At 47.3% G+C, this 13,813-nt stretch overlaps 3 protein-coding genes across 3 annotated transcripts; 1 reads left to right on the plus strand and 2 right to left on the minus strand.

Annotated features, from left to right (window-relative positions):
- Window positions 1-4,624: 4,624 nt before the first annotated feature.
- On the minus strand, window positions 4,625-5,356 carry A1O5_13172 (uncharacterized protein; the record flags this gene model as incomplete). The annotated part of the gene is made up of 1 exon (XM_007753739.1): window positions 4,625-5,356. One exon carries the CDS (start codon window positions 5,354-5,356, stop codon window positions 4,625-4,627), a length of 732 nt encoding a protein of 243 aa, XP_007751929.1.
- A 2,475-nt stretch (window positions 5,357-7,831) lies between these two features.
- A1O5_13173 (uncharacterized protein) lies at window positions 7,832-8,858 on the plus strand (the record flags this gene model as incomplete). Its single annotated transcript, XM_007753740.1, has 3 exons — window positions 7,832-7,942; window positions 7,993-8,090; window positions 8,138-8,858. 3 exons carry the CDS (start codon window positions 7,832-7,834, stop codon window positions 8,856-8,858), a joined length of 930 nt encoding a protein of 309 aa, XP_007751930.1.
- A 3,525-nt stretch (window positions 8,859-12,383) lies between these two features.
- Window positions 12,384-12,659, minus strand: A1O5_13174 (uncharacterized protein; the record flags this gene model as incomplete). Its single annotated transcript, XM_007753741.1, has 1 exon — window positions 12,384-12,659. A coding segment is annotated over one exon (276 nt), but the record flags the coding sequence as incomplete, so codon positions are not given.
- Between the last annotated feature and the right edge of the window lie 1,154 nt (window positions 12,660-13,813).

Below are 13,813 nucleotides of genomic sequence, written 5' to 3' on the forward strand. Positions count from 1 at the left end.
TTGCTTGATCCTTGGGACACTCTCTTTCTTGAAAAAGTAGCACCATTTCGCCTTGGACTCTATCACCCTGAAGTTGCAGATGCCGCCGATCTAAGCTCTTTTCTCTCTCTAACCTCTGGAGACTGATCACCATTGATCCTCATTTACCTGCGCCAACCCCCTATCTAGTTTCAAATCTCATACCGCTTCCAATTTCGACACGGCACTCTCAATTCCCCGACTGTTCGTTGAACAAGAAAGTGAGGCGGAAGCAAAGAGACGACCGGGAGATTTTGATACGGCCACATCGGTGCACCTGGGAGAATCGTCCCGACGTGGTGACAAATACCAAAACGATCTAGAATGGATGAGCATGAAGCAAGTTTTCTACTTCCTGGAAAGTCGCATGGCATTCCAACTTCCATACCCATTGTATCTTTGCGCCCGTGCCCATCACCTCATCCCATATGTTTCTTTCCCAGCGTGCTACTGCACTGTTTCACTGGTAGATCCACAGATCCCCCAACAGCGACTGCGAAGAAGCACAGCCCCTGAAACAACTGTTCAGTCCCACCCGTCTGCTTTCGCCCACAATGATTTGCCTAATGGCCACGATAATCCATCACTCAGCATCGGCGATAATTCCCCCTTAAGCACCGCCGATCCCCCTAGCGCTTCAAAGACCGGCAATGACATATGCCTATTTTTGAATAAGGACAGCAGCAGCAGTTCCAACACTCCAGGTGGCGTTGACAATTCCAACCCCGGCACAAAGGACTGGGATATCATTAAGAACTTATCCTTCATTCGTGATAGCAAGTTTCCCCGAGACCTCTATGTGGCTTGCAAATCCCACGGACATCTTGTCGCGATGGATCTGCCACATCGACTACGCCACTGAAACTCCCCAGGCTGCCAAACTTCCACAGACCGAGGTACCCAGGGACATTTCGTTATTTTTGGCAGGACTACAAGTGGGCACCGCGTTTCTAAGTCTGTTGCCTACTTCTGCACACCATCTTGGTTCACAGTCGTTTTCGAGCTTTCAGACCCGGCTAAGCCTATATGGTTGATTCACGACTTTTGGTATCTAGGCTAGCGCAACGAGAATGCGATGTCGGATGGTGAAGACAATCTCAAAACCGAGAAAGATAAGCTTGAAGACACTATTGTACCTACAGAGCTTCCCAGTTTAGGATGCGCAGAATGAGGCCATCACGAAGCATTCTTCGATCAATTACCCTGAAACGATGTGGACTTGATTTGTATGTTGTCATTTTGGGACCAGTCGAATTCGGGCGCTGTGACGCTGGAGATCATGCATGAGGCTCTATTTAATGCAAGCGATCGGTTCTATGGCTGACATGATATTATAACAGAGCACTTCAGGGTTCGGCATGCACGTGCAACAACGCACAGAGGCCTGTCCAGCAGGTCGAGAATCGAGAACGCGTTTCTGGTTGACGCTGACAGGGCAACACCACCACCAACACCACCCCCAGAGAGGCAGCGGCTAGGGCAGCGAGCGCCTAGCACGACGACGGCATCAAGAAGTAGGAAAGGGCCGACGAAACACTCAGAAATAGGTAGACGACAGTAAAAACATGAAATACTCTATTAAACTGTAAAGAATGGCACTCTACCAGCACTGTAAACTGTTCAGCACTTCCCCTTACCCCATTTTAGTTTGACATGTGACTAGACAACTCCCCTTTCTACTACCCCCTACCAGCCCAGCCAGCCACTTTGCCTTGTTACAATATCACTAAATATTGAGCGAATACTTCAGGACCTCCGGAACAGGAATATGATTCTTTTCATCTTCACTTGTTCGATAACGAGTGTGGTTCATCCAAAGGGTTTGAATACCAGCAGCCCAGCATTGACATATTCTGGACGAGTAATTCAATGGTTACCCTAAATTTTTGCATGATGATACTCACAGCTTGAATTAGGGGTTTCATTGTGCTAGACACACCCAGGAGGTTGGTATGGCAGACTGCAATATTGTCCATGTCAACAAATGCCGACGCATCGGACCAACCCGATGTTGGTATGTGACACAATCGGCGACTTCAGGACTAGGCTGAAGCCCCCTTTTTATCTTGCTTGTTCGGGTCACGTAGTCTCTTCAATATCCAGCAAAGGCTTTGCCACCGGTCCGCTCCTTGTGGTCACTTCTCTCCTCGCTTGCTGGCCACATATGCCATCTGGGGAGCTGCCACTCCATGTCACAGACTTGGAACCCAAGCTAATAATTGACCAGGCGCGAAAGATCGACAAAGTCAACACTGCAAATGAGCATCTACCGCAAGCCTGATGCCTGGAGGAAGTCAAACGCGAAGGAATGACATCTGTATCTTCCTCCAAACTCCCACAGGGTCATAGCTACAGGATAGCCGAATGTTTATCGGGCCTTCTCTTAGGTTCGCTTTCGATCACTCTTGATTTTTTCACATCCATGCTGGACAGCACGAAAACAAGATCGTCCCCTTGGGTAAGGTGGATCAAGAAATGTGGCAAAGGGTAACTGCCTATTTGCCCTGGATCACCAGAGTCGCTTCCGACCGGTCCACTTGCTCTTTAGTCACCTTCTTGTCACCTTTGCCGAAGATCTCGCAGCACTTTTAAGCAAATTGTGGAATTTCAGTCTCCTGCCAACGCCTTCGTACCTGAATCCAAGTGTAATAGCCTTGTAATTACAAAATTCCGGCTTCTACCGGTCAAGAGTTTGCAAATGTCATCGCCTCGTTAAATGGGAGGACTGGAGGGAAGCGCCGTGGCGTTATTTGACCCTCTTTCTCCACCCCAATTGTTACAAAGAGCTGCGGAAGGAGTTACGGCCTATTCTGCTAGCAACTGTTCAGTAATTATATTCCGTGGGGTAATGGGAACCTTGCTTACCCCTCCAGCTGTTGTGATGAAGAAGCCCCAGGTTTCCAGTCGGCTTCTCTCAGGACAGCTGAAACAAGCACCTGCTAGCAGACAGCACTTTGAAGTTCGAAACTTTGTGTATCTACTTACTTAGGTACGACAAATGTCTCATCTCTTTCCATGTCGTCCAGGATGGTGTGCCATTTATTGTTAACAGCTCCGCGGGACATGTGATTTCATCGGTTAGCGGAGTGACAGTCTTTCCATCTACACTCGCTCTTCAACAGTGAGGACGGATATCCGAGGCATCTTGCATCCACTGTATGTCACTGGCCAGCTGTGTAGTATCTTAGCTTGGCGGTCCACAAGCCTGCATAGACGCTACGGGCGCTGTTCAGCTCCTCCGATGCGGGGCATGATTTTCAATGTCTTGCTTTCGAGACCAAGGGATCGTCGATGCGATGCCATGTCGGGCTAGTGGGCTGCTTCTCTTGGATGCCTCTTCTCCTTGCATAGATAGATGATTCAGGCCAGAAGGCGGGGTCTGAGAGTTGTGGCCCGTGGGTGGGTGGGTGGGTGTGATAATCTGGATAGCTCGAAAAGGGCCATCATCGCAGCACACCATCGCAGCACACCATCGCAGCACACCATCGCAGTACACCATCGCAGTACACCATCACAGTACACCAAACTCTACGCATCGAGTGGTGCTGTCTATATGCTGATGACCGGGGGGCAGTCATTCGCGCATGCTCATTGCTGTTGGCCTCCTGGTGGACCTGGACTAACTAACTACAAGTAGCCCCCCGGGGGTGAAAGGAATCCGATCGGCGAATGTGGGATCTTTTCTACTCAAAAAGGACGGCGACAGGCTTTGGCCGAAGATTTAACATGGACTCTCATTGGCGATTGATGTAATGCAAGCCAGCAGCCAATTGACCAACAAAAGCGCTCGCTGAACAAAAGGATCCAGGACTCCACTGCTTCGACTGATGGACATGATAAACCAAAAGCACTTCAGTACACTGCCATCGAGCAGTCCTAACACATATTCAGAGAGATTTCATTGAATGAAAAGATGCTAAAAGCCATTCTCTCATGATATTTACAGACTGAAATTTTCTCCCCCTCATCGGCCTGTAAAAGATGGCACCAGATTGGAAGATGCTCGCGCACGTCCCGGCGGTCTAGACTTTGAGATTGCGCGGAAACAAGGATTTAATACTAGGATACCCTGCTCCACTTGGCGGAGCAGTTGATGGTGGTGTAGGTGGATTGGAAGGGAGCGATACATCGTTTCTGACAGACGGGCAAATCCCAGACCCAGACTTTCGTTCTGTTCCTTTCCACAGTCTCTCCGTTGAACGACGTCAACCCTGCATGAATGGAAAAGAACTGCACCTCGCGCGACAAGGGCTGTGGAGTCAAGATATCTAGAATGCTTCGCTCTCAGAATCCGTGCCAGGCTTGCGTCTGACAAAGATTGGTGGGCCTTGTGAAGATTGGCGACGCCTCTGCCAAGAGTGATTTGGATGCAAACTGTGGCAGAGCTGCCGAATTTATCGAGCTGTGCCGTGAAAGAATCGAAAGGTATGTTGTCCAATTCTTTGGCGTCAAAAGCCATCATGTCTTTCGAGTACTGAGTCTGGTTGATATGAAATCTTCATTGTAGTAGTCACAAATGTCAATTCTTTGTCCTCGGATGAAAAACATTCCTCTTTGCCCATATTCGAGTTGACTAATTGTCGGATCCTGTAACTCCGCAAAGATGTCAAGCCATCTTTTTATTCTCAAGGTCGTTGATCTGAGTCCTGAGGCTTTGGATTTCGTCTGCCATGTGCCGAAAGTTGATTTCAGACTCGTGAATGTAGTTGATAGCATCGTTGATCACGTCGGACTTCTTGCTAGTGGATGGCTCGCTCATCACAACACAGTCCGAGGCCTCAGTCCGCGAGCGTATCCGATGCTTCGCCTCGAGCAGTGTAAAATACAACTCCTTCAATTTGTTATTTACCTTGTCACGATATCTTCGTTCAATGATAGAATGAGCTTGTCTTTTGTCGCTGATTCTTTTCCTTTCCTGATTATGTGCTTTGGGACCAGTTCTAGACTCTGCTCGTCCACTTGCACCAGAATTTGAGGATCTGATGCGTATTTGCCGACTATGAATCGTGCAGAGAGGGGTTGTATCAGTATTGTCATTATGAACAGTCGATTGCTTGGAATGCCGGGTAGTGTGACCAACATCCTCGCACTTAGGTGACATTGGCAAACAACTGGTACTGTTCAGTAAATCGATTTGTGTGTTCTGTGCTTCCACGAAGTCGAAGCCATTTCCTTTGTATGGATATTCATAGAGCTCGACAGGAATAAAACTTGAAGCGGCATCAGGTGTCGCACAAGGAATAATATTTTCGCCAGCTGGGGTTAAGTAGGTCCCGTGATCGATGAGTTTGGAGTCCCAGCAGTTGGCTAAAAGAATATCACTGACATCGAAAGACATATTTGAGTCGTAAGATCTCGCTTGATCTATCCAGTCGTTGGCCTTTCAGAGAGGTCTCACCGGTGTGGGCAGTCTTTGTCATGCGAAATCTCGTGTGACACTGTTGATATCTTCAAAAGATCCAAATTAAATCCAAGGTTTAGTTGATAAGCTCGGCCGTACGCGACGCAATCTATGACTTCGACGTATCTTCTTCACATGTAGTTGAAGGGCCGCTGTCCTAGCAGCACTCACCATCAGGCATTGGACCAATGCTAGTATGCTGGAATAGCCAGTCCGATTGGCAAGCAGGGGAAGAGGATGCGGATTGCTGTTTGGTGTTGCGGGGAGGTTGGGTGCCTTCCAAGTTGTCCAATAACACGCTGCCTGAACTCAATCCACCTGCCCGCTTTGCATTCCCTGGATTCTCTGAACCAACTTCCGGCTGGCCATTTGCGCTCGGCGAGGTAGAGCTCTCGGCGACACAAGCCAACCCCGTCCTGCGCTCTTCAGGTTGGCAAGAGCCGTCGTCCGATGATGGACGTTTCCTTATGCAACACGGCGTTGTGGTGACTTGCCATACCATATCAGGAATTTCGTGCGCAACATGCTATTTGGCGTCGTCGGAGTTGAAGCTGATCCAATCATCGCTTCATCTCTCTCAGACAAAGCCAAACTTCAGCCTCCATGCTAAGTTTGGCAAGGGGGCCTCGATTAAGTCGCTTGAAGAACCAGTGGTACGTTGGATAGCAGCGGAGCTGAAGTCACCAGAATACTGTAAGCCTGTAGAACTATTTCTTGAAGCGCGTCATGTGAGATGAACGCCAACCAGACACCTTGATAGATCAACAGACAGTTAGAATGGCCAAGGGAAATGGGTGACATTTCTCCGGAACACTATCGCATCGAGTCTGGAACTGAGCACCAAGGAGTTTGCCTTGGGGATTTCGTGATGTCCAAGCAATGCAGGATGTCTTAACAAAGATCACGACCTAAGAATCTCATTTGTCGCCATGCATGGGGGCCCCCGTAATTTGTTGACTAGGAGTTGTAAGCGTGGATTTTCATAGGTGAAAGCAAACGGTACCCCTCTTCCCACGATGAAGACCTCGCCTGTCGGCAAGAGGTTTAAACGAGGCGAATTCGTAAGACTGGAGTGGCCATGGATTGCGACCAGGAGCTGTCCGAGCTTCCCCAGACGCAATCATGTGGTCATTACGTACAGATCGGTGTGACAAGTGGCCCATACATGAAAAGGCAAGAGTCGGAGAACGCCAGCTGGCGAAAGGCCCATATGATGGAGAACTTTTTCAGATTACCACCGAAACCTATTCCGTCCACCACTCCACCTTCATGATCCAATGCAGTAGTCCGAGCCCTGAGATGGTGACAACAATTCGTCGCTGAAACAATTCCAGAGCGGAACCTCTAAACAAAGCGCAGAATGATCGTATACAGCAAATGGGGCTGAAATAGCCAGGATTCGCGAAAACCTCGCTTCAGCGATGGCGCCACTAAACCCAACTCCCAAGCAGTTAGGCGGAGGCCGCCACCACACAAGCGAAGTTCGGTTGTACCTTACGTTCCTGCCGGTGTCAGACCATACCCAAGCTAATTCCAGGCTAGCGCAGGTGAATCGGCGGGCAGCTCTAGGCGTTGACGGCCCAAGGTGCGCCTAGTGGCCTTAACTATAGGTGATCGCCAGTTAAACCTCTGGGGCCACAACAGCCAGCTGTAGGTGGGTATGTGATCATGTCACATCACTGCAAAAACTCAAATGGAGGGCACCTCGAAAACTGCTTCAGCTGTCATAGTTGGCCACGCTGATAAGAGAACGAAACAAGATGAGGTTAGCACCGTTGGCACGAGAAGTATCACGCAACATTTACCTTTTGCCCCGTACTGAGCTCTGAAATAACAATTCTCTACAGAGTACGTGCACGAAGTTTCGACACATGTTTTCTTGTGCAGCCGCTTACTCCAGAGGCTACAGGAGAGAAGGTATGTTTTCAAATAGGATGTGGTAGCATTGTAGTATACAAGATCTATATAACGTCTCTTGCTTTTAGGTCTGATTAGAGATAATGAATCCGGTCAGATGAAACTTTCGCTATCTCTTAACAGCAAGATTTATATCAAGTCATGCTCAAAACAAAGGACGAGGCAAATAGTTGCCGTCCATGTGAAACTCTAAGCAAACCGAGAAAGATACGAGCAAGCACAGTTTTCCTCTCAGAGGTTTCGAATCAGGCTTGCATTCACTCCAGGACCCCCTATGGAGTGTCCATTCTTCTAATCCCTGCAGAGGTTGGAGGCTCAACCCCTCCCACACGGAGTCTAGGCCTGCTGAAGTGGCGCATTCTCCTAAGTAGATAATGTCATCTTGGTCGTAGGTTCTTGAGTTCTTCGTTGTTCAATTTCGACGCTGCCCCCCCCGGGTTCTCGATATCCGGGATTGTTACCTTAATTTTGCATTTCCAAATCTGCCCTTTCAAGATGAACAACAAGTCAAGGTTCCCGTATTCACCTGGGTATCTCAAACCGTCACAGACCTCTCCGAGTCGTGTGCTCAAAGCATGCGATAGGTGTAGATTGAAGAAGACCAAGGTGAGACGTCGGCCATTTGTAGACTCTGCCAAAACTGATATTCGAGCCAGTGCGATGGCAAAAGACCGTGCAGCCGATGTGAAGCTGAAGACACGGTTTGTTCGTTTGCGATGCCCAAGAAGTTTCGCAATGTTGTGCATCCCAAAGGGTCTGCCATGTCCGTTTTAAATGAAGATGTGACTGATGAATCTCCAGATCTGTGGAGATGCTCTTGCAACAGCAGGAATGGCTCGTATCCGGCCTTCTTGAGCTTTACAGGCGTACGCAGCTCGCCTGCGGCCCATCAAACGAATTACAACTTGAGAGCAAGAGTGGCCTTCCTTCTGTCCACCACATTTTGGAGCAGCTAGGTATTTTGGAAGAGAATCATAGCTATGCTGCTCCTGAGTCCGCAATGGCAGCGAGTCCTAGGCAACGCATCTGTGAGCCACCTGGTGATACATATAAGACGACACTTTATTCCGCAAACAATGATACTGCTGATGGTCACTTCGGTATATTTGACAACGACAACGGACCATCCTATCAGGCTTCTGCGCCTCCAGGAACCGGTAATATGGATCAGTATGCTACATTCTTCGAATTCCACGGCACGGTTCAGAAAGCTCAGTCCGTGCTGTCGAGTCAACATTCTGACCCAGGGCCCTCGTGGGATTTTGATCTTACATCAGGGCTGGATCAGTCTATTGGAGAAGTCCTGTCCCCCGAGGTTCAAGCGGCCTTCGAAATTCCTCTGCCACCGGCGATCTATAATGATAGGGGGTGTATCATTCCCTCAGAGACCTTTCATCAGCAGCTTTCGAGATCTCCATTAGCGCAAAATATGCCAACGGCAAAATGCACGAATTCAACTCATCGCGTCGCTGAGACACTCACTTTTCCAACGTCAAATGGTCTGGGCCGACTCCACAGGTAGAGTTATATGTATCTATAGCAGCAATGAAAGGGATATAGCAAGATCCCTTCAAGATATCTGAAACTATTAGTTCGACGTAGAGAGAATATTGTAAAAGGGATGTATATCCGAAATTCAAAGCAAAATCATTGAGAAGTAACACAAAAGCCATTACTGTGCATGAAGGATATATAGTAGGGAATACTTTTCGCCATTTCCGAAGAGTATGTGTATTACAATGGAAAAAGCATAATATAGGACACTCACTCGTAGTATAATTAAATTATTAAACTAACTGCATCTTCTTATACACCTGGTAAGCCACTTCAAGGTAGTTGAGGATCATACCCCATATCCACCATCAGTTTACCTTCGTTCCAATCCATAATCGATTTACTCCTTGGCAAAGAGGAGAAAATTCAGACGAGGCCAGTCGTCGTTGTGGAATAAGATTTGTCAATCTCGATCGATCTGTTGATATAGAGAACCGAATCTGCCGAATAGAGAAGCCTCTTCGTCACGGAGCCCGTATGCGATGGTTTTCGTGGGATATTGTGCTGCCATAATCGAGGTCTGCGCCTCGATGTAATCCAATCCAAGGCCTTCCATATTTCACAAAAGATGCAAAACCCCAAGCAGATACTGCAATAAACCCTCTCAGGCCGCTTGTTCTGGATCAAAGACAGGATAGCTCGCTTGGATCTGCACTGTACGCGCTCTGTACCGGCTGCCATTGGCATGCTGTCCCTGTCGCTGCCACACTTCTTCTCGGGGACTGTTGAACTCAGGATATCAATAGAGAAAGCCGGAGTAGTACGTAGTATCGGAGCTGTTTAGATGATGCTGCTCTTTTTCGAAATCTTTGATTTATAACCAGTGTGAGTCTAGTACATAGATTCTTAGTTTTGGCAGGATTATTAGTCGGAGCCTGGATACCGCCCTTTTTTTCAAAGAAGAAGAAGAAGCTGAAGAAGGAGCAGGAGGGACGCAATCTTCTAACTTCCCTACGCCATCATCACTTCTCAATGGTCGAAATGTCCGCTAAGAGATCGCCTTTGTGATGTGGGATTCTTATGTGGTGTACAAGGTATGTCGGTGAACTTTTGCCGGAAAATGACCTAGTGCATATCTATGCTTCGATTTATGTGCTTACCATGTCGTTCCGTGAATGATTTCTACAGATTTTCCACGCCGGACAAGCTACTAGGTAGCTTGAGGTCCCATGCGTCATCTGGAGTTCTTGTATAACCCGCGTAGAGTAAAGTCAATATCTCTGCCTCGGGCCAATCGGCTCTCCGTAGAACTTTCACATGGCACTTGGACGAACAAATCTGCTCACATGGAATGTCTTGTAAGCTAGATCTGCCTCATGCCGACGAATTTTCTACCCCTGCTCGTCTTTAGACGAGGTGCGGCCGGTAACATAAGCCAATGGACCGGAGAAGCTGGAGGAGCTGGGCAGACCGTGCCATCCGCACTTCGCTGCTCCAGCTCAGGGTTCTCAAAAGGCGTTGGCGGTACTCCTAGTATATGGCGGGGGCAGGGGTTTGGCCCCGCGCCCCTCGGAAAGTCTCTTTATTTTGACGTAAGAATACGAAGCGAACGGCAAGGAGGAGAGCGCACTAAGTCAGTGTTTTTTTCGAGCGATGTTTTGCAGTCACTTCTGCGCACTTAGCCAGAATGGGCCGCCTGATGCAAAGTCCTTATACGCCAAACAAGGATTTTCGACCCACAGTACGTCCTCCTGACCTGTTGGTCCTCCGAATATATTACTGAAGAAATCCGGCCTTACCGGCGCCGATTTAAAGTATTTTGTACGACCCGTTTCCGTCATGTAAATTTCAAACTTATTCTTTTATAGTCCTGGTATTCAAAAATGACAATAAATAAATACCCATATTTCTGAATTTCCAAATAGGCGATGCTTTCTCCTGTTAGCCTCTTCCAACGCACTCTCCAACAAGCGCACGCCGCTATCTAGGCAAGCTACCTCAATGACGATACCAGGCCACATAAAGTTCAGAACAAGCCTGATGGTAGTAGGTTTTAGCCATTAAAGGATAGTTCACTTATAGTTCTAAGAAGTAGCATAGGCGGGACTGACGGTATCTGCCTCAGCAGATCGGTTTCCTTCCTGCAGCCGTCGAATTTCCCCATAGATTGAGACTGAACATGCTGTAAGAATTTCTTATCATAGAGCCACCTCTCTTAAATGTCGACAGTTTGCCTTGGAGGCTGATTAAGAACAGGCTGTTTCCCTTTTTTTCCCACATACCGTCTTGTGCAAATCCATTGCTCCCGTAATTTCGTCTTCCGAAACTTAAGTACAAAGAAAGTTGGGGTTCTTCTCGGAGATTGGTCTTTTCATAGTGATCTATCTCATACGCACGTTATTCGTTGTTAATTTCAATAGTCTTTTATTGATGCTGGATTTACTTCTTGATATCTCAGTATTGTTAGGGATTCCTTGGCAAGTAGGCAGAATCTAACGATAAGCGTATATTTAAGATATCCCTATAGTATATGGTCGATACTGTACACGACTCAAGCGTAAGAGAGGAAAGAGTGCGCCTCCTATGCGGGGAGTGTGCTAGTAATAAGGATGCGCTCCTCGAGTCGCATCTCTTGGCTGGTGGCCTGATTGTATCAGGCGTCCGTCCTTCCGATGTTTAGCCGAATCCGTAACAAATATTTTTGTCTTTCTCCCACCCAAGGCGCTCGAATACTCTGCACTGAAGACATATTAGAGGAATATGATAGAGCATAGTGGATACTCCTTAAGGAGCCGCTAATAGAGCATTTCTCGTCGTCGAGGTATTGTAGTTTTTTATCGTTCCCTTGATATGCGTAGGGGTTAATTATAGAACATATTAGCTATAAAAGGATGAAGTATTTAATTACCCCTTCTGTATAGATATATAGTATGACTTTAATAATTGTAAATGAACCGAAGTCAACGTAGAAGCTAGCCAGAATTAATATATACCTAATCTTCGAAGCTACTTAGATGTTATAGCCCTCGAGAAGAATAGCCCGAATACTTATATTGACTCTGAAGAAATAGGAGTTCAGATATAGTCCTCGTTCCCTTATTTGCTTTCACGCTTCTGTTGTTCTATTCCTCGATTAGCAGGGAATATCTATCAGCGTTGATACGTTAATGCAACTTACCGGACTTCAGGTCCGCTGACCTTTTCCTTATGGACATGACGGTCCCTTGTGCATACGTAAAGCCCCTATTCACCGGTCAGAACACTCCCTCGGGTAAAGAAAATCACAAACCTACGCAAAGGCCGTTTCCAAGCCATAGGAAAGCTCCTATGAAGATGAAAGCATTGCTAGTCCTCCAAGTCGAACAATTGACGGTGCCAATAAGAGTTTGATTTGCGTTGGTGATGGGAATTGTGCGATACCAGCCTCCCCAATAGTAGCCCCAGCTAGTCCAATACCAGCGTGAATGGCATCCTCCTGATGATGTGAGCTGTCAAGAGATCAGCACGACCAGGCAACAAATTATATTCGGTGGGTGTAATATTAGTAGCTCACATCAACTAACAATCCAAAAGAGACGATCCAACATATGAACAGGGCGAAATCGAGGGGAAATGCCCAGAAAGAGTATTTCAATGGAGGCATAAAGACAAGAGCAGCAAGTATACTAATGCCTGCAATGACTTGTGTATATATAATACGGCCATTTGCGTGGGCGTTCGCGTCATCCAGGAGGTGAAGATAATAGCCTAGTATACCGGCCACAATTGCAGCACAGATGACCTCGCCAATGCGAAGACAGAAAGAGGCGACCTGAGATCCAACTCCCATGGTGCAGAGCAGCAGGATATAATGAAGTCGAGTTTATGTTGGAATTGAGTGGTCGCCCGTGTGGGAATTTCTGAGAATAAAAAGATCGAGCTAGAAGGAGGATATGAAGAGGAAAAGTAGTTATTTAACATTCACCCCCCTTTGACTTTGTAAATAGATATCATACGGGATGTATTCTGCATCTCAAGAGTTACGCCTCGTCCTTTAACTCAACCCCCTGCACGAAGGCCGTACAACAACTAGGGCATCTGCAGACTGCTCAAGCTGATCACCATTGGTTAATTGGATTTTAGCCGATCCATTCCGGCCCGGGGGAAGTAAAATCAACGCTTTCTCTTCTGGGCCAAATGTTATTAAGAAATTCGTCGAACCTATCAGCGAGCAGCTTCGGAAGAGTCAGATAAAGCATGGACGTCAAACAAGGCTTTTTGGATGCAAACCTCCCGCCAGGCTCCGGCGAATTGAAGCTGAAACGCGAAAATGGAAGCCAAAGAGCTCTGGCCCGTGGGCTGCTCGTCGTCTCTCACCCAAGTCTTCGATTCTTGTTCTAATATTACTCCCAAGGCACTCTTGAGACGTGGTCACCAACAGTTAACCTCAACCGTAGGATGACTTTTATATGTATCGTTTACCTTAGTTCGTGCCTCATCAATGAAAGCATTATCATTACTATTGAAGTGATAATCTTGACATATTTGTCTGTCGCATCTAAACTAGCCTTCGATGGCGCCGATTTTTTTTTTAAGGTATGGGACTTATACTAGGCGAGACGGAGATTCACCTAGCACCAATTCTGTACAAAGCGCTTCAACAAGTCTTCCCCAAGCAGGCAGTCTGGCCCCAGTATACGTTAGTGCAGCCTTGGTTTTATTGCTCCTAGCAATCGGGTAAGCTCAACGACAAATACCTATGACTTCTATTGTTCGATATCTCGAGCACTGAAGGGCTGAATGCCGATATATTTTTGTTACTGATCTGGTTTAAGACTAATTACATTTAGGGTGAGGGAGTATTTGAGAAGCAGACATGAAAAGCAGCTACAAGTCCAGCTATCTATTGAGCAGAGGCAAATGGAGGACGAATTTCTCACCACCCTTCCTTGTGTCGTGACTCTGGGAGTGCATCGTGGTTCCCAGGGCTTAGCTGGCTATCTT

The sequence above is a fragment of the Cladophialophora psammophila genome (genome assembly GCF_000585535.1).
Source record: "Cladophialophora psammophila CBS 110553 chromosome Unknown aczJe-supercont1.43, whole genome shotgun sequence".
Lineage (NCBI taxonomy): Eukaryota > Fungi > Ascomycota > Eurotiomycetes > Chaetothyriales > Herpotrichiellaceae > Cladophialophora > Cladophialophora psammophila.